The sequence below is a fragment of the Phaethon aethereus genome (assembly GCF_964289735.1).
Source record: "Phaethon aethereus genome assembly, chromosome: 1".
Taxonomy (NCBI): Eukaryota; Metazoa; Chordata; class Aves; order Phaethontiformes; family Phaethontidae; genus Phaethon; species Phaethon aethereus.
In genome coordinates, this window is record NC_138575.1 from 94,520,670 (window position 1) to 94,541,408 (window position 20,739).

The 20,739-nt window shown below is 39.4% G+C and overlaps 1 protein-coding gene across 1 annotated transcript in view; it reads left to right on the top strand.

The window, feature by feature from the left end:
- The window catches only part of NME7 (NME/NM23 family member 7), a gene marked incomplete at both ends in the record, with an annotated part of 69,468 nt that overhangs the window by 13,443 nt on the left and 35,286 nt on the right, over nucleotides 1-20,739 (top strand). The window contains 4 exons of the mRNA XM_082006034.1: nucleotides 897-1,007; nucleotides 4,634-4,684; nucleotides 6,862-7,069; nucleotides 10,997-11,102. Of these exons, the coding sequence (XP_081862160.1) occupies nucleotides 897-1,007; nucleotides 4,634-4,684; nucleotides 6,862-7,069; nucleotides 10,997-11,102 (476 nt within the window). The remainder of the gene's footprint in view (nucleotides 1-896; nucleotides 1,008-4,633; nucleotides 4,685-6,861; nucleotides 7,070-10,996; nucleotides 11,103-20,739) is intronic.

Here is a 20,739-nt window from a genome sequence, read left to right on the forward strand (position 1 = left end):
GTTATTTTTGATTAATAATATGTTTAGTGCTGATGGTGTACTTGGTGCTATGTAAAGCACACTAATAAAACAGTCCTGGCCTTGGGGATGTACAGTATAAAAAGATAATTATTGAGAAGACAGGATGTACTTGGAAACAAAGATGTGGGGAAGAGTGTAGAGATTTTTGCATTGGTTTACCTTAGAATATAGCTGTCAGTCGGTATAAGAGACGTAATACCTCCTCTGCCAACCTTTTATTGTGTCTATTAACAGTGTCAGCTATTTGGCATGCAGATTGTATACCATGAAGTGTTTGTCCTGTACCAAGCGCAATAGGACCTTCTTCTTACTGAGGCCTCCAAATATTTTAAAAGTAATAATAAAACAATCATTTCACTTTGAGTTTTATGGGAAAGACACATGTTTAAGAAGTATTTTTAAATAGGGAATTTTAACAGCTTCATTTTTATGTATATAATGATTAACATTAAGAAAAAAGGGAGCTGAGCAAGTGTAGGGAGATGTTAACAAATCAGTTGTGTTCTAACCCAGACCTGTGAGTGAGGAGCTACAGAGATACACACTAGCTAAAGAAGAAGTAAGCAAACTGTTTGCTCTGAGAGTGAAGGGAGAAGCCAGTAAATAGTGACTGCTGATGGAACACTCTGGGCTGACGGGTTAGAAAGTGGAGGAAATCATGATGTGCGAAGCTCGTTCTTATCAGAATAATGTCTTGCGCAGGCATTCAAGAACAGCGTGGAAATTGATGAGACACTGAGACTAGGATGTTTGACTGTGGCAGAATTTGTCTCTTTGATGTGGTTTTTTTTGTCTGAATATAAACTCAACATGCACACCAAATGCTCTAAGGAAAGTAGTGTTGGCTGTATCCCTCTCTGTTTTTTTTCCCCCAGAACACTGGCTTTGATTAAACCTGATGCAATGCCCAAGATTGGAGAATTAATTGATATAATTATTAATGCAGGATTTACAATAACTAAGGCCAAAATGATGGTGCTTTCAAGGTAAGGAATTTTTAAGGTTAGCTCTATTGTATCTAAATACTATTTTTGCAGTCAAGAATATTCTCTGAAGCTATGCTGTGTTCTTCCACATATCAAATCCATTCACGTGAGTAATAGAAGGAAAACTCATAGATTCCATAATCATGTACGTTTCTGAAAGCATGTAGAGAATTAAGCTAAGTATTAAAAATTTCTGTGCAAATGAGTATGGGTGGTTAAACATGTAATGTCTCTGTTGAATCCAAGGTGACCACCATAGTTTTAGCAATTCATCAGTGTTTACTGCTGAAATGTCTGTATGTCCTCACCTCATGGCTTCCTGATACAAACCATATTGCTGATTATACCAGCGTTGTCTTTAAAGTAGTCAGTTTGTTTGCTCTCAGTATATCTGTTGTCTTAATCTGTGGTCTCAGAACCCAAACTTGTTTGCTTTTTAGTGACTGGAAGTCCCAGGCAAAGCAAGTAGTCTTCTGATGCTGTTGCAGGGTTGGACAGATTTTACTCATGCATCTTCCTAATCCTCCCCAACCTTCACTGTTCTCCACTTATCTCATAGAGCCACAAGATTTAAAAAAAGGCATGCTGCAGAGGAAAGAAAACATAATTAATTTACCCTGGAAGACTTCCCCAAAGTCACTGCCAAACCTGTTCATACACAACATGCCTTTGAAAAGAAAAGCTATCTGTCTTACATAATACCATTTCCATTATGGTTTCTATGTGAGGTCCGGAACAATTTTCCCCTACCTCAAAACCTTTTTGCCTTTCTGAAATAGTGATAAAAGAGCTACATGAATTCCTCCTCTTGTCTCTGCATTGACCTGCTACAATGTTTGATGATACTGGTCCCAGATCCACCCTCAAAACAACCCCAGTTCATTAGTTCAATCAGGCTTCTAATGAAGATTTACAATGTCTTTCAAGCCAGCTTTTTTTGGCTTGCTCTCCTGTAGTCTGAGAGATTTGATCCTGAAATGTTGTGTTGGGTGGTTCTTATTTCAGTGTCTGTCTGAGAACTTGAATAACTATTGACCCAAGTCACGTGCTTTAGAGTTGACTCACACTGAAGGGAAGAAACTTTGAGACTTGAACTTTTATTGCCTATTGCTATATAAAAATTTCTGCTTGTCTTGCATAATTGAAAATAATTATTAATAAGCACAAGATTGGTCTGTGATAGTGGATATATTTAAAATAATGTCTTGTGGTTTCTCTGCATACTTTATGCTCTGTTTCTTGGGACTGTGACATTTTAAAATGATAGAACTGTGGCTTTGCCAAAGTCTTCTACCCTTAGATCTCTGCAGGCATACTTGTTCAAACCAGCATCATCATCCACTGCTTTCTTTAAAGGGATTATTACTCACGTTTGTGTGGCAATCCCTGTAAAGTAGATTCATTCCTTCTGTAAAAGTTGTAGCCAAGATATGAAAGTGAGGGCAGGTACCTGCTTTCATAGGTTAGCACTCTAGTCTCTTCATTTAATCATGTCAATTCAGTCTATTATTCCCAGATGAACACTGTTTTCCGTTCTTTGAAAGCAGAGAACTAATGAGAGAGATGAAATTAAAAAGGAACTAAGTTATACAGTACAACTGCAGTTTTATATCTATTGCAATAGGAATTCTTAACTGAGTAGTAGAGCTCAATTTATTTCAGAAATATATCCCTCAAATGTTTCTTTGTGTTCAGAAATGATAATACTTAATCTATTTGCATACCTTTTTCATATTTACTTTCTAAAATTATTTGGTGAATTAGTTTCAGAAGAGGATTTTCTGGTGAAATAGTGAATTGTAAGCAAAAACTTTCGGTTATTTGCAGACTGTAGGTTTGAAGCTTTAGATTGAAAGAGTTCTTGTGACTAGCATAATTTTTAATCATGTTTCTGCCTTAGTTATGAAATGGAAGGAAAGCATGAAAACCTTTTGAATTTTGAATGGCTCATACTTACACTGAACTGACAGCAACAAACCAGGAATTACTCAGTTCCAATCAGCAGGTGGTCATTTTGATAAAAAAGCTGGAGAAAACTGTGGCTCTTCAAATATTTGTCAAGGTTAAGAAAATTAAATTCTTCTTAGGTTCTTCTTGAGGTTATTTCTTTCCTCTGGCAATATTGGGCTTAAGTCTGGACTGCAAATAGGATAGAAATGTGAAAAGTCCCATTGCATATGACAGAGCCATACCTTTGTTCATACTTGGAATCTGTTTTGAAAAACATGCAGGTAATTTCTTTCAGTAAAGAGAGCTGCTCAAAGTGAGCAAAATCATGGAGGCCAGAAAAAATCAGAAGAATGTTTCTGCAGGTAAAGACAATTTTCCAATTGGGAATCTTGTAGTCTCCCTGCAGCTCTGCTTTGATTGTGAACTTTGTACCCAGTCTAGGGGTGAGCAGTATTGCTTCCTTTCACCTGTCAAGCCTGCTGAAAAGCTTGTCCTCCATAAATTCCAGCCTCGGAAAGTGGTACACACCAGGATTTGGAGCAAGCCAAGAGCAAGCCTGTGCTTCTGAACTGGAATTTTGAAGCTGCAAAATAACAGGGCTAGACTTGAAAACCTCCATGGATTTTTCTAGTTGTTGCCATGCAGAAAAAGCAGTGCAGTAAGCAAGAGTTAAATGTGAGAAGCAGCTAGAGAAAAAGCAGGGAAGAGAGTAGGTTGGCTAGCTGCAGAGAGTGGTGGGGTGAAAAGCCACAGAGTGGTATGCCCACCAGTGGATGGTGGGTCTGCACCATGGTCCCTGAAACTTGTGTAGCTGGGTAGCTGAGCCCAGTGCTGCTAGCAGCGTGGCTGTGGCAATGCAGAGCTTGAAGAGGGCCACCACTCTGTCTGAAAAGGGTATCTTTTTGCTTCCAGTACTTGAGTAAAGGTTAAATGGTACAGACATACTGTGTATGCCTGGTGGCCTTTATTTGCCTGGCAATATAAGGAGCCCTTGTCATTACAGAAATCCCATTGCTTTGGGAGAAAGCAGCATCTTGTAACTGCTGTGTTTCCCAAGGGGAACTGCAAGACCAAACTGAGTTTTCAAGTGGGAAAATGGGGGAGAAAGCAAGTTTGAATCTGGAGGGCATTGTGCTAAGTGACTTGTAACATTTGACGATACTGAATAGAAACCAGGTTATGCAATATTCTGTTGTGCACCAGTGTAATCAAACACTAGCCTTGAAAAGGAAATAAGTTCCAGTGAAGCAGATAAATTGTTTATTTACGCTTTAAAATCAGAGTTCATTAACCAACATACACACACTGAGATGAAAGATGAAAACAACATAACAGCGAATGGCTTGGCAAGAAGGTGACTCTGCTGCATTTATTTCTCAACCTGAGAATGTGGAGACCATCAGTGACCCTGAAAGTCCATGCTACGGGCTTCAGTAATTACTTCCTTCCCAGAGCAGGAGCATAAGGAGTTGTCAGCTACAAGCTACACGTGTAGCCACACAAAATACAACAAAAATGTAGTTTCTGTTATCGGGCATGAACAACACACAAGCTGTCCATCTTGGGAAGATGTTACCTGTAGAAACATGTTGATGAACAATAGTTTAGTTTTCAGGGGGTTTATATATATGTGTGTGTGTGTATATATCTATATCTATGTCTTTTTACTCTTCCAGAAAAGAAGCAGCTGATTTCTACGTAGACCATCAGTCAAAACCTTTTTATAAGTAGGTATATCAATTTCAGCTTGGCATGTGTTAGGCTTATTTATTCAATGCACAGGATTCATTTACCACATTTGGTACTGCAGGGCTATGAGAAAATCAGAACTTGTCTTAGTTGAGCGGAGCCCTTCACAAAGTATGCACCCTGTTCATCTTCCTCCAGGGAAAGATCCTTGTTTTAGGTATTCAGGGTTTTAACTCACACTCTTTAGAGCCTAATGATATCAGGGGAATGTCTTTGGTCTCTCAGAAGTGAAAATGCTCCTAGCAAGGCAAAACTTCAAAGCCAAGGGAAGGAGCATCTTCAGGATCAGGGTGGAGCTTGCAGGTGATGAGAATTGGGGGGAAACACTTAGCTGTGGGAATTTATTTGGTAGCAAGTACGCCAAATCATAAGTAACTGAAAGGATAGTGCATGGGCCAATTGTTTACTATACTGCTTGCTACCCTTGGACAAAACATGAAACTTCCATGATACTAGACGGCCCCACCTAACATGAAAAACCTTAGTCTTTCCAGAACTGAACAGATTGATGCTTATGAGCCAGAGATTGTGTCATTTCTACTTTGCCTGAAAGTGCCAGCAAACAACTTTCTTTTCCTCACTCTGAATTTGGCAGTCTGCCTCTTTTAGGGAAAGGGTGCAGCTCTGCCTTGTGTTTTTCAGCCATGTTGGAACCTGTGTTTGCAGTGACTTGGTCAAAAGACCTGGTTTCAATACTGTCATGAAGTGCTTGAGTATTAGGATCTTGCAGCTGCTCTCCTGCAACAGCAACTGATTTATTGTGGGTCCAGACTCAAGCCCTTCAGGGACACCTGGCCCAAGGCTATGTCTGACCCTGTTGGAGATCAGAGGAAGATTTAGAATTGCCTTTGCTTTGCTGAATAAGCCTGTTTGAATATGTTGATAAATAAGTAAGAATTTTGCCTGTAGTGTTATTTCACAGATGACTATCTACACTAATGATAATTATCTGAGGAACTGTAGCATTTGTCCACTGTGATGTGCCTATCTCCCATCCTATAATCCTATCGGCTACATCATCTGTATAGGATTTTTCTCTAAATCAGAAAAATATCATTACAAAGCATTACAAATCATGTATGTATTTGTAAACCATTTAACTGTACCTTAAAGAACCAGTTTCAGATCAAGAGAACCTGAGTTCCAGTAGCTTTTCCCTGTGTAGTTTCTTTATGTTTATGTAACTTTTCATAGTTTTAATATTGTTTCTTTAGCAAAGAACTAGTAGGACTTCTTGCCTGCTGATTATTGCATAAATGATCATTAGGAAGGTGGTTGGAGAAGCATACTCATCCACAATTATAATTATGTAAAGCTCTTTTTTTAAGAAAGTGGTACGAAAAGCATTATGTCAACTTTCTCCTTTGTTGGTTCTGTCCAGACTACACAGTGAAAAGGCAGGCTTGTTAGTATGCATGTTTTGTAAAGATACAGAATTATAGTTACCGTGTTTTGTTTAGTTTTTAAATAGAACGTTTGGGTTTCCACTTCTGGGTGATTTTTTTCCTTGTAAGTGATGTGGTCAGGACAGGAGGCAGGCAGCTCCTGACAATCTCTTCTCCTTGCTCAGATTCATCCCATTAAAATCAGTTGACTTTTGCTTATTGCAGGATGTGATAACTCACTTTGTGGTTAAGTCCCCTCTCCCCTGCAAACTTTCCAAATCTTGCTTCTCCCTTCTCTCACTTGGATTTTGGCTGGGCAAAATCCGCAGGAGAGATCCATGGGGTAGTGGAGCAATCCATCCTGACAGCAGTCCTGAAGTTGTGTCAGTGGCAAATACACACAGGTCATGTGTGAGAATCCTGAAATCCTGCTGTGCAGAAGAGACATGCTGAGGAATTGTTCCTGTCAGACAAATGGTTAGCAGGGTCTCTTTCACTGTTGCCAGTACTGCTTTTTAAAAAATTCTTTTGGAATCTGACATACTGCATAGTAGCTTGACTGAGTTTGTATTATCTGGTTCTTTTTTACAACCATAATAAGAAGGGAATATCTGCACATGACCTTCTCCTCAAAGCAGAGCCAACTTCAAAGTTAGATCAGGTTGCTCAAGGTCTTGTCAAGTTCAGTTCTGAGCATCTCCACTGGATCATATGTTTTTGTTGGTTTTAATTTGTAGCGTGGATCACCATGTGCTGTTTCCATTTTGCAGTGAGCTTCTCCAGTTTATAACAAGTGGTCCCATTGTTGCCATGGAAATCTTAGGAGATGATGCAGTTTGTAAATGGAAGACATTACTGGGGCCAGCAAACTCTGCAGTGGCTCAGACTGATGCACCAGACAGCATTAGAGCGAACTTTGGACATGATGGCCTAAGAAATGCAGCTCATGGCCCAGATTCGGTTGCTTCAGCTGCTCAAGTAAGTTTTTGACTGTTGACTGAGATTTATTTTGGCTTTATCTGGTAACAGCTGGGTCAGGCATTCCTCATTTTTTCCCCACTTGAGTTCAGAACTAGTTTAGATAATCTTCATGGATCCTTACTAGCATGGAAAAATAAACTGTCTGAAAACAGAAATCTTGTTTATCTCTGTCACAAAGGGGAACCTTGGGCTCTTTGATCAGGAGAGCATGCCTGGTCATTTTTGATGTCTTTTGTATATCACAAACACTGAGTTAATTGCATAGTCTGCGTAATCTACCTATAGCCTACCAGTGTTGGTCATAAAAAGAAAGAGGTTAAATAATTAAATCCTTTTGTGCCCTCCTGTGTTTTGCTTATCTATTCTCCTCCATAGTCCTCACTAGTCTTCTGCCTGCAGCCTGCTTTCCTCTGCTGCTACTGTTCATAATGAATAATTATGAAAACAGGCCACTTTGTAGTGCTTTGGTTTTGAGATGTAATACAGTGGGCTTGGCTTTGAGGAGTTTGGTTCTCTTCTGCTTTGTTTGCAGCTTAGTGCTAAGAAAAAGCCCTGGGACTGAGTGATAGATATTGCCAGCATTTCTACAGAATTGAGGTGACTGTGTGCATTGTTGTGGGGTAGATACGCTGATAAATGATGGCAAGAATAAAGTTTACCTCATGATTGATTGGTATCGCGCTGTGGTATCTTAGCTCTAGACCAACAGGGAAAAGATACCAGTTACAGAATGGCAGAATCACAGAATCATCGAGGTTGGAAAAGACCTTTTAAGATCATAGAGTCCAACCATCAACGCAGCACTACCATGGCCTGAAGTGCCACATCCACAGGTTTTTTGAATACTTAAAAACAGTTGTTGCTTCCTTGATCCTAATCTTTCCTCTATTTAAAATGGAACAGCTGCAATAGCACAGCTGGAGAGAGACCTGCCCCAGAATACCTAGTAAGCTGCCAAGTACTGTATACTAGAAAACATACGCAGAGATTATATCCTGGTGGTTGGTCATCCCCTTCTTCTCTCTGGCTGTTAGGCTGTGTGGCATAGCAAGCTAACTGCAAAGCATGGTCTCTGGTCACTGGTCAAGCAGTCATCTCGCTTACCTGCACTGTGCCTGGGCTGCTGGATCACTTCCATGTGCCTCTGGTTTTGACAAGAAATCATATGCTGGACCTGAAGTACTTTTTCTTCTGGCAGACTTGCTGAAGATGGTACAGAGTCAGAAAGAGTTTGGATGAAATTGGTCTTTTCTGATGAAGGAGAATTATAGCCAGAAAAGTCTTTGTAGTTCTCGTTAAATAGCTAGATGCCTTCATATATAACGGTGAAACTTCCTCTTTGTTCCTGTGTACTGCCATGACAATTGTGTCGGCTTGTGAACTGAGAATGTAGGAAAGAGTATCTATTAGCATAAAATTTTGATTAGAAACATAAGTATGTGCTTTGACTTAGGTTGTTTGTTCTTTTTGCATTTCATTATTTTTGAAATGCTGTTTGAAGGCCCCATTCATCTGCAGCATTTTTATGACTGTGGGATTATTTTGCTGAACTTTTGCAGGTGTGTACATGTTTGTGGTGTTGCTGATACCCATCTTCAATAAATCAACCAAAATTATGAATTTAATACCCCTGTGCCTATTTTAATTTAGAAGACCCAGTATTATATGGCTATGTAGTGGTTGCCATGGAAACTAGTTGGCTGTACCTTGCAGAAGATTGGCTGAAAAGAAATTCATATAAGATAAAGGGACCTAAACGAACTGTTCTGAAGGAAAACTGGTCTCAACCATTTAATGTATGTATTGTAAACTGAACAGTTAAGAGTGGGAGACTGTATTGTTCTTTTAGGGGCTAAATGACAAGTGAAAGTATGCCTCTGGTATACTCTAAACTGGTGTCTCTCTGCAGGCCAAATTTTGGAATTTCTTTAGATCAGGAACAAAGGGAAAGGAAAAAAAATTTCTGTTTAAGGCTCCACTTGGTTATACTTTGGCATTTCATTATCCTAGTCCTTCAGTGTTATTTGGTTACTTTCCTTTTATGACTTTTGATGGATTATAAAAAGTGTTAAATATTGTAAGTATCTTGCTGCTTTTTCCTGGCTGCTTCTTTTAGAGTAAACATTAATTAACAGAGGTGGACAAGGTCTTCGAAGCATGCCACGTTGTATCAGTAGAAGGATGTAGGAAATGAACCCTTCTGTCTTAGATATGCCTACTTAAAATATTATTTTCTAGGAGCAAACCAAAAACTGTTTTCCCTTCCATTGAAAGATCCATTAGTTTGAATTGCATACTTGTTCAAGTAAGGATTAAAAGAATCGTCAGAGTGCCATCAGCTAAAGACTGGGAGATAGCTAAGTCTATTCCATCTGAATTGAGCTATTAAATGAAATGAGACAATTCTGGGAAATCGCCTTTAGCACTGTTACACTGGAAAAAATCAGATAGATGCAGTAGTAGTATTTCCAGGATATTATTATTTCGCCTAAATATAAATTTATCAATTCTCTTACTGAATTTGACCAATAGGTCTGAAATGGAATCTGTGTTTTGAGCATTTGACTAATGTTAATTGGCAGATTGTGTAATGTATGTGAATAAATGGTACAGAAAAAGTGTGAAGCTGGCAGCGAACAGTGAAAAAATATCACTGAGGAAAGAAACCTGTCTGTCAAGCTCACCCCAGTATGGTCTAAGACCCAAGCTATATGATACCTGAATAATGATGGTGGGAAGAAAGGAAGTGATCCAGAGGCAAAGACGTTCTTTTGATTCATCCAGAAATCAGAACAATTGAGTTCATCAGCTTCAATTCAGTAAGACTAAAAAAAATAAAAAATAGAGTCAATAAGGCATGAGGAGCGAGTCAACAATTTTAGATAAAGTTTAGTTGTTTAAGACAAAAGGAAAACATTGTAAACAAATGGGATGGAGGTCAGTTTTGTATACGGAAGGAAAACATACTGAGAAATGGATGGCAGTTGTATTTTTGCTCATATAGTGGAAAAGATGATGTGAAAAGAGCAAAGATAAAATATGTGTACATGGAAGTGGATTTGGGAAAGATACTGAGGAAAGAAAGAGAGAATTCAGAAAACTGGGAACACCTCTACCAAATGATTATTGCAGCAGTATTTTGAATGCTCTGAATGGAAACGGATTGATTTTTGTTGCAGAAGTGAAAAGAAAGACATTGCAAGAAATGCAATGGGCCCCTCACTACAAGAAGGACCTTGAATTGCTGGAGCGTGTCCAGAGAAGGGCAATGAAGCTAGTGAGGTGTCTGGAGCACAGTTCTTATGAGGAGCAGCTGAGGGAACTGGGATTGTTTAGTCTGGAGAAGAGGAGGCTGAGAGGAGACCTTATCGCTCTCTACAGCTACCTGAAAGGGGGTTGTGGTGACCTGCGTGTTGGTCTCTTCTCCCAAGTAACTAGTGATAAGACAAGAGGAAACGGCCTCAAGTTGCGCCAGGGGAGGTTTAGATTGGATATTAGGAAAAATTTCTTTACTGAGAGAGTGGTCAAACATTGGAACAGGCTGCCTAGGGAGGTGGTGGAATCACCATCTCTGGAAGCGTTCAAAAAAACATGCAGACATGACACTTCGGCATGTGGTTTAGTGGGCATGGTGGTGTTGGATTGATAGTTGGACTTCATGATCTTAAAGGTCTTTTCCAGCCTTAATGATTCTGTGATTCTGTGAAACATTCAAATAATGTTTTTATGATTGTAGCAATGGTACCAGAAAGGGAAGGATATATTTGAGAGAATATAATAGGGAAAAAGTATTCGTAGCACAAAAATCTATAATTAAGGTTTATCTTCTGTGACTATGGGTACTTCAGATGTTGTTACTTACGATAAAAGCTGATGTATGCAGCTGGATCAATTTAAAATGTATTCAATTACTATTTTTTTCAGGAGCTGGAGTTGTTCTTTCCCTCCAGTGGAGGTCACGGACCAGTCAACAGTGCAAAATTCACAAACTGTACTTGTTGCATTATTAAGCCTCATGCAGTTAATGAAGGTAAGTAATGCAGACAGTGGAGGTGAAAGCAACATGTGCTTCCTTGTATCCATGATCATTCCTGTGCCCTTTTTTTGCAGAATGAGACTGCAAGAGCACAGGGTATATTTCATAGTACATGCAAAAGTATGCAGATACGTTGTCTTTCATACACCTTTAGTATTTCTGCAGTTCAGTTCCATGAAGAGTGGGTCGTGTGCTTTCCATGTGGATATTTGTTAATTTCAGAATAAGAAAGGAGAGATGCAAAATAGAAGGATAAAAATATACATGAGATTTGATGAATCTTACTGTGACAATTTACCATGTCCTTGCTCATGTCTGCCCACCACAATCATCTGCAGGAGGTTAGCATCTTCGCAGCAGAGTGAAAGCAGGACACTCAACCACATTGCAGGGCCTTCCACTCACACAGTAACACATTACGTTAAAACTATTCACAAAGGGACATTTGTGCTGATATGAATCTTGTTCTGCTAAATGCAGTGGAGATGGAAAGTAGAAAAGGCTTGTTTACTCTATGAACGTGAGCCAAAGACCTAAAGCATTTGTTGGAATCCACAATGCCTTCTGTGCTGGAGAATGCCCTGTGAGCTTACCATATGAGTATTGGAAATGTTTAATGCCCAACTGTTACCATGCAAAAATAATCTAATTTTTGTGTCCTGTACTTAGATATAGGAGCATGTGTAGGAGCAGTGAGTGCAGTAAAATATTTTGGCTCTGGCACTGCAACAGTATTTTTGAGTGCAGAATAAATATTGCTATGTGAGAGCATTGAGATTTTTCTTAGTAAGATGCAGAGCACACTGCAACATTTTAATCACTTCTCTGTGGATAGCTGAAATGGAAACAGCCGAAGTGGCCGTAGCAGTTTCCAGGCCTTTCACACCTCAAGTGGGATGTCTGGAGAGCTTGCTGAAAAAAAAAAAAAAAAGGCTTTCACAAGAAAAGAGCCTCGCACTCGCTGCCGATAATATGCCTGTTATCTCTTTGAGGCCTTGCATGGTATCTGCTACTGATAAGTCTGCCATGCAGCAAAGACAGAGTGATGTTCCTTATAGAGAAGTAAGGGCAGCAGCTGGGGCAACGGTCTTACCTAGCTAAACGTTTGCAGAAGACAAACTTTTCTGTGGCAGGATTTTTAGGGTCCTTAATTTGTGCAAATAGCAAAGTAGATGGCTTGGGCTGTGTTTTCTTATACTTAAGCTATAATTTCTGTTACATATTGGGGGCTCAGACTCTCTTTTAGTGAGCCTAGGTTGTCCCTTCCTACTTTTAAGCTTCTTCGTTTCTGTAGATTTCATAGTGCCCTGTCTGTTTGTTTATTTCTTTTTTCTTGAACTTCTCAGAATTTTTCTGAATCACCAAAGGATAAATTTTGGCCCTGTTTGCACTCCCCTCTGGGAGTGTGAAGTGTTTGGAGGAGGTGGGGGTGGTCACAGAAAGAGGTCCGGGTATAGATAAACAGAAAATGTAAGTGCACACTCAGCTTTGCAATGTGAACGCTAGAAAGACTGGACTAAAGTTGAGCTTCATATTCACACTATAATCCTTTTTCTCACACCACAGAGGGCTGGAAAGGCAGACCACAGCTGCCAAACAGCAACTAAAATTTGAAAGGCAAAGTGTACCCTTCTGTGAGTGTTCTCCGTCCATACAGCTTTGATTGCTACCCTGAACAGAATAAAAAAATCAAAACTGAATTTTCTAAGTCAGCAAAGCATTTTATCAATTTTAAATTAACATCAGGAATGATGGAATTCAGGGACTACCTGTGCTTTTACCTTACTAGGCTCTGTTGTTCCTGCCTGTTTTCGCCAATCTTAGTTAAGTATATTTCAAAAGCCACAGGTGCTGCAGCTCTTAGAGAGATTATGAAACTGAGGAGGTCTTGTAAAACTTTGCGGAAGCCTGGCTTCTGACGGGAAGTTGGGCTTAAGGAAGGGAAGAGTCACTGTGGCTGGACTCCCTCTTTGTCTCAGAGCACTGGTGTGGCTTCATATTGCAACCGGACTGGTTCCAGTCTGCAGTTTGAGGTGACATGAATCCTTCTTCACAAGGACTGCAGGAACTCTCCAACAACAGCCCAATGGGCCAGGAGTGTTGCAGGGGAGAGGATTTAGCTTTCTTCGCCTGTCCATTTCTGTCTTCCATAGTCTTTCTTGTATTCTTCGGCCTATTTTTGAGAGTAACAACAAAAATATCACTGAGTTGTATTTTTTTTGTGTGCTTGTTCTTCTTATAAAGCACTTTGCATCATCACAGTTGGAAGAACCCTGCGCAACAGAGTAGAGAGCTAAGCGCTATCTTTGCAACAGTTTTTGGAAGTCTTAATTCTGAAATCACTCTCTTATAATTAAACTGCCTTTTTTAAAGTTGAAGGAACATAGCCTTTGCCTCCTATAGATTTTAAAGTTTTGAGCATGCTGTGTGGCAGTGTCAGGCTGTCTCTATGGAAATGCCATCATTCCTCCTTCACTGTGCAGACTGTTTTCCTGAGTCAGGGAATAGCCTGGTGAAAGCGTTTCGGGGGATCAAACAATCTGCTCAGGAGAAACTCCCAGCTGCTTGAGTGAAACAGGCAGACAAGAAGGGAGACATCCGGCTTTAGAGATTAGAGAGCAGAGACATGGCAGTGGAGCAGGTTGGACCCATGGATTGTGCATCTGTAGGCAGAAAGTTTGAGAAAGGAAGGGCTGACCTATTTGGGCTCAGTGATCTGTGACAGAGCAGGGAGGCCCTGCTCATCTTGTCTCCCTGTTAGTGGCTGTTAGCAACTGTGTTCGGTGATACCAGATACGTTCTGGTTATACCAGCAACATCTCCTGTGTCTTAGTTGAATTAGGTGCTATAGCAACTAGTGAGCTGCCCTTTTGGCAAAATAGCATGTAGAAGACTGCATGGTCTTAAAAACAGGCAACTTGCTTACCCCCAGCAACAGTGCTTCTATAGCTGTGGCTGTCCACCCTGCTGTTTCTGATGGGGAGAATGTCTTCCACAGCAGCTGGAGAGGAAGGGAAATCCTGTGTGGCCATCAGTGTGAAAAGGTGTCTTGGCAGAGGCAGAGGTGTGGAGAGGAATTTATGTGGGTCAGAGCAGCAGAGCCTTTTATGCATTGCAGATTTGATTCATGTTCCACAGATTTTCAGTATCGAATATCTAAAAATAAACTTTTTTTGCCGTTTCCCATGCGCTGCCAAGGCTTTGAAATTGATTATCTAATTACCATTAATATAATCTGCTCATTATGCATTTACAGTTATGTGAAGTTTTGCTTACATACTCAAACTTATATGGAGCTTTAATCTTTATTTCTGCAGAAACACTTGACTGAATTCATGATCTGAATTTTGCTTTCTGGTCCTTTTTCCCCAGTGTTTATTTTTCCTCCAGAGACAGTTGCATAACTGATTCTTAGAGGGAAAAAACTTCTGTTTTTCCATCCTGGAAGATGGTTTGCTTTAACCACAACTGTAAGCTAGGAGGCTTTTCTAATCTCTGGTTTACGCTAGTTAATTCTCGGACAGAGTCCTTTCTTAGAAACTGACTTTGATTACTGTAGAGGGTTTATAGGGTTGCTATCCAGCGACAAAGCAGTGGAAAATCACTGTTGGTGTTATCTCTGGCCTTGCTGACCCTCTCTTGACGGGCATACAGAAACATCTGTTGCCAGGCAGCCACAGCAGCGCAGCCCAACCACCTGCAGCAGGACCTGGCGCAGTGCTCACACACACGGTAAGTCCTGTAAGTGAGAGTACCGAAAGTGTCTGCCAGGCTGCAGAGGAACCCTGCGGCCTGATAAAGGGTGTCGGAGGAGTTACGCGAAGTTTAACTTCAGCTGTCAAGGGTGCTGGTAATGCTGGAGGGGCGGTATCACCAGCCTTCTAAGAATGTGGATCATACGCGCCTCTTAAAGAAGTAAGGCAATAGCTATTTTGTCAGTTTGGTGTCAGCGTACCATCTTCTGTGGAGGATTAGAGATGGGAAGACAGCTGGGAAGGCCATTGAAGGAAGGCAACATAGCACAGCACTCCGGACTAAGCAGCTTTAGCTCATTCTCTAGTGGCTTCTCGCAGTGGAGATGAAGCACTTCCCTGGATGGCTGGCAAGTTGGCAGCAGTGAGGTGGTTGCAGTTTAACTCTGAAGAGGGTTTGCAAGAGCAGTTCAGTTCTTTATTGGGAGCTGGAAGAATGCAAAAGCAACCTGATGCTATTCCATGCAGACTTCTTCTGACCAGGGATGTGTCGGGGAGACAGGATGTGGTTTGACCCCTATAGAATCTGCCACACTTCTCAGTGTCTTTTAGCTTCCTCCTCCTCTTCTGAAACCAGTTTTCAGTCAAGGAGGATGGTAACTCGTAAGCACAGCTCTAGGACTGTATGACTTAATTGTTTAATAATTTGAAAGTTTTAGTGTGGATCTGTGTTCTGTAATCCACTGGCTTCTTGTGCTTGAAGCTTCTGATAATTCAGGTACAAGATCACAGTTGCAATCATTTAGACATTCTCTTTTTGTAATTCCCCTCATGTTATTAGACCTGGAGCTATCAGCAGTAGTGCTCAAAAGCCAAAATTGTAAATGCGCCAAAATGGATGAACTTCAGTTTAATGCCCTGAAGACAGTTATGACTTGACTGTTTTGTTGGCAGAAATAGCACCTTGTAGCTCACTGGGTGGGATTAACTTTAATGTATTTATGTGTAACAGTTTAGTCATGTTTGCTGTAGGAATTAGATTTTGATATTTCATCTGGTTTAAAGTTTCTTTGATGTCACCCTTACTTAAGTTCTTTAAAAAATGAGCAGGCAAAAAATGATGAAAATAGTGATGATCAGGCTATAAAGCCTGAGGTCAGAAGTTTGTTATATTTCACATTTTGTACTTAGGTTATGGCACAGATCTTGAGAGGTGAAATCCTGCCCTCCTTTTGTGCACTCCCAAGCTGAGACATGGGTTCTCCTAATGTCAGAGTTTTGCCAAAAACAAATCTGGGGCTAGAACTGTGCCATGAACTTGAAAAGCAAAACTGCTAGTCAAGAATTCATTAGATCTAATGCAAACTGAAAGGCCTGCCTAGAAGTAAGGAAGCTTCTATGGTCTTGAGACCTTCTAGGTATGAGACTGGCTACCCAGACAGGTTTGTTCTCCTAGTATGTGTTAAGCTTGACATTTTGTTCTAACATTGCTGGTAAGTTAGCCCTTGTTTCTCTTAGGTAGTTAAAAAAAATAAAATTGCAGTGCTGTCTTCCACAGTATTCTTCAACTAAAATTGAAGTCTCATAGAAAACAAAAGGAGCAGGAGTGGGTTCTTTCCAAGTGGAAAAGATATTCTGTGGAAATGTGGTTTTAGACCCGTTCTGAGTGGATGATAAATCTTACAGAGCTCTCCTATCTTAACTTACTAGTAGCTTTAGAAAGTCGTAGATCTTTATATTGATCAACAAAATGCTGCATAACAGGTAACCATAAGAATCATGTTTGTTTATTTATGCAAAGACTTAGAAAAAATTTGAGAGACTAGTTCCTTGCTCCAAAGACAAACCTAACTTTGACAAAAAGAATACCAAGGACAGTAGTTCAGTCTCAAGCAGGTACAGAAACAGGTTTTACTTATGTAGGATCTCAAATGAAGTTACTTTATAAAAGAGTGGGAATCCAGCATTGTAGTAGATTATATATCTGGCTGCAAACAACTGAAGAACTGTTCCTGACATGCGGTATACTTGTTGCTCTTTGGAAGAAAGAAGGCATCACTGTGAAAATGTCCAGTTCACCTTTGTAGTATGCTAAGTGTAGTGACATGTATGTAGTTAGGAAAGGAAATAAGATGGACAAGAAAAAGAGGATAGGATCAAAGAGGTGCTAATCTGTCATTATTCTCGACTTCACCTCATCGTAGGCAGAACTTTTCTTTGTAACCTGTGTTCAAGGTCAAGTGCAAAGGGGCATCAGTGATAGCCTTGACACACTTAACAATTAGAAGTCCGGAAGGAACTATTTGAAGATAGAATCTGGAAATGGAAAAAAAAAGTGGGATGAATGCAAATCTTTGCAGATGCTTCAAAGAAGCACAGTGGATCGTTTGAGATGTGACCTCTGGATATTCCCACATGCAATGTGGCAATCTTAGTGCTGCAATCATGTGAAAACTATCTAGTAAAGCACTATGCTTTCAGATGCAGGCAGTTTTTTTCAGATGGATTTGCCCAGGCAGAAGGGATATTTATGCAAAATTAAATGCACTTTGTTTTTTATGTTTCTCTTGAATATATTATATATAGGGTGTTGAAGTGTTTGGTGGTGCTGGGTTTTTTGGGTGTGTTTTTGTTTTGATTTAGTTTTTTTTCTCTTTAGAGAAGCTAGGAAAAAGTGATTAAAATAAAATTAACTTACTTTACCACTTTATCACAGTTTTTTAGAAAAAAAAATTAGCTTCCAGGAGAACAGTAGTCCATCCACTCCCATCTGTATTTTAAATTCTTTGCTGTAGTTGTAATGATGGATATTCCTTGCTTGGGATGTTTGTTTTTGAAACTAAGCCTATGTTATTTCTTGATTTTCCAACATAAAGTTTTTGCAGCTTGACATTGGCTTCCCAACTTAGAATGACTTTGGATTTCAGTGGCTAGTGGGAAAGTGACATTTATTGTTTCGAAGTATGAAAAATATATTTTACATTTTAATTGTTTAAGGTAGAGGGGGAGGTGGGCTGTACCTGGAAGTCCTTTCTGACAGTTTTCCATGGGAAGGAAGAGGAGGAGGTATACTTCAGAGAAAAAAACAGATCAAATGGCACAGACAATCTTTGCTGAAGCTTTTAAGTATCCTCCTACTACTGGAAAGAGAGTGTTTCCCAGTAGTGTTCAGTAGACTTATATTAGTGGTTCTCATGTTGCTGAAAATCATCTCTGTGCAGGGATGATGGTATTAACATGGGGGAAAAAAAAGCATTAGGAATGAGTGTTTATTACATTGCATTTTGGGATTTTCATTCTTAAAGGATTAGAGAAAAGGTAATTCTAAGAGTGGTCCAGGGAATTTCAGGCTAATGAAACTTGTTTCATACCAAGGAAACTGATGAATCAAGAGTCTATAATTTCATTGAAATGACTTAGGTAGTGATGATATGATGGACATTTCCCAGCATGTATTTTGAAGGAAAATATGCTTTTCTGAACTCTGAATTCTCCAGGTATGCTTTCCGTAAACCAGAGCCAGATAGTCTAATTCACTTGAATATCTGTGCCTTTGTCAAAGTCTCTTGCTGTTAGGAAACCAAAATTTTGTCTTTAGTGAAGTAATTTGTACATTTAGAACTGTATAGCATAAGCATCTGCATAGCTTTAAATGTTTTCCTGAGCACTGGACATGAACACGTCACATTAGAAGGACTTTGCAAGTGAAGTCTTGTCACCCATTCTTGGGCCAGTTCTTGTCAATATTTTCAGTAATGATTCGGATGGGGAAGGACAGAGCATCCTTGCAGTGTTTGCAGGTGGTACCAAGTCCCTACTACAGTTTTGCAGGATGTGATTAGAATTTGGAACGTTCCTGATGAACTGCAGAAATGAAGCAATGTGAAGAAGATGAAACCGAATATAAAAAACTGCATAGCACTACCATGGAGAAGGGAAAATAAATGCACAAATATCAAATAGAGAAGAACTGGCAGGGTAACAGTGAAAAGTCTGTAGAGAAATGGTTGGAGTAGTGATATATCATAAGTACAATTGGTGTTCACAGTGTTGGACACACTTTGTTTAGGGTTTTTTTCAGTAACTAGTTCTGCTCAGTGCTGGTGAGAACTCAGCTTGTGTACCATGTCCAATTTCCGGGCATTCTGTTTGAAAAATAACTTAATCAACTGAGAGCAAAAAGAATAAGAGATTTAGCCAGTGAAAACTTGATGGATTTCATTTATTTAACCTGAGATGGAGGAGACAGGGATATACAGCTTTCTATATGTAAATTTGGAAAATATGTGCATATTTACTAATTTAGATGAAAGAAGTTTCTATGTAATCATTAAGGAAAACTTCAAAGTATATTACTGGCCTAATATCTGGGTATGTAATGGAATCTTTGTTACCAGAAGTTTTTGAAAACATTTTAGAGAAACTTTAAAAATGCAGCCTAACAGTTACAGTCTAACTTCACTGTACCTTGGAGCAAAAGGTAAATATCTTGAAGTCTTTTCTCCTACTGCCCTTTTCAAATCAGAGCTAAGGAGAAAGGTCTGAAAAGAGCCAAGACACAGAATGTAGGAATATGCGATAGTCTTTTGCTAAGTCAAAAATAAATGATAGAGCTTCCAGTGTATTTACTATTGATCTAGGATGGTGAGTTGGCAAACCTTCCACAGGAAGTGGAATATAAAAGGCTGGAGCTGATTATGGGTGATCTCATGAGGGTTTTAACCTCCAGAGTTAAATTAATTGACAGTGCAATAGTAGATTAAAATTGTTGTTTATATTTATGGGCTAATGCACACTACAAGGCATAATTTTAACCACTTGCTTCTCTGTAACTCTAACCATTCATGAAAAGTCCCATGCACAGTGTTCAGTAGGGATAACCAGAAAAAAGAAATAAATATTAGTAAGCGTATGAATGGTTTGAATTATAGTACAGAATGCCATCATATAATTCAGCGGTACAGCCTCCACTGAAATAACATGTTTGGTTTTGTTCACACCCAAGAAATAAGCAAGAGTAAATGAAAATCGTTATAGCGATAGAAACATTCTCCTAGCCAGAGTTATTGATCATAATCTTCTCAAGTGAAACAAAAATCAGAGTGGATGTGCTAAAGGAGTACAAAATAATGAACATCTCGAAAAAAATAAAAAGAAAAACAAGCTGGATATTTCTTTTTAAGCTTTTTCTTAACACAAGAACAAAGACAGACAGAGAGACAGAAACCTAAGTTGTTGTTTGGTTTTTTTTTTTTTAATAAACATACAACCATCAGCTTGAGTTCAGCATAACTGTTGCAGAGGTATTGATCTTTCCTTCTTCACCTTTCTTTCTTCCTCAGATTCCCTTCTCAAATGGCGCACACTGCACATCCAAATTGCTGGATACTTTCTGTAGCCCAGCCATGATCTTTGACTTGAATTTCTGTATGGGTTTTTGTATGTCAATTTTAAGTGTGACTCTTCCCATCTGTTCTCATGCAAGAGTTCCCAGAATGCCTTTTTTTTCCCTACAGATTTCCTACATTTTGTGTCTTAATGTCCATTAAGACATTAAGACACAAATGTGGTCTTGCCTTGCTTGTAGAGGTTCAGAAAGTTGCAGCTGGGATTAAGCCTTTGAACCTTTCATCCCCTTTGAATTTTTCTGTTGGTTCCCATTCTTACTTACATCAAATGCTTGGCCATTTTGGTTTCAAGCTCCCCTAAGATTTACTGTCTGTATGCATAATTTTGCTTTTGCTAGCCAAATGCCAACTTCTATTCTCCAGTAAAGCAGTGGTGATATCTTTTGTCTTCACCCTTTTAGTATTTCCAAATGAATATTGTTTGTAAATATTTTCACCAGTGCTGCAGTGTTGATGGAGTTCTCCATAAATATCTGTTAAGCTGCCCTTCAAACTTCTTGACGTTCTCTTTTAATACAATGCCTAGAGAGA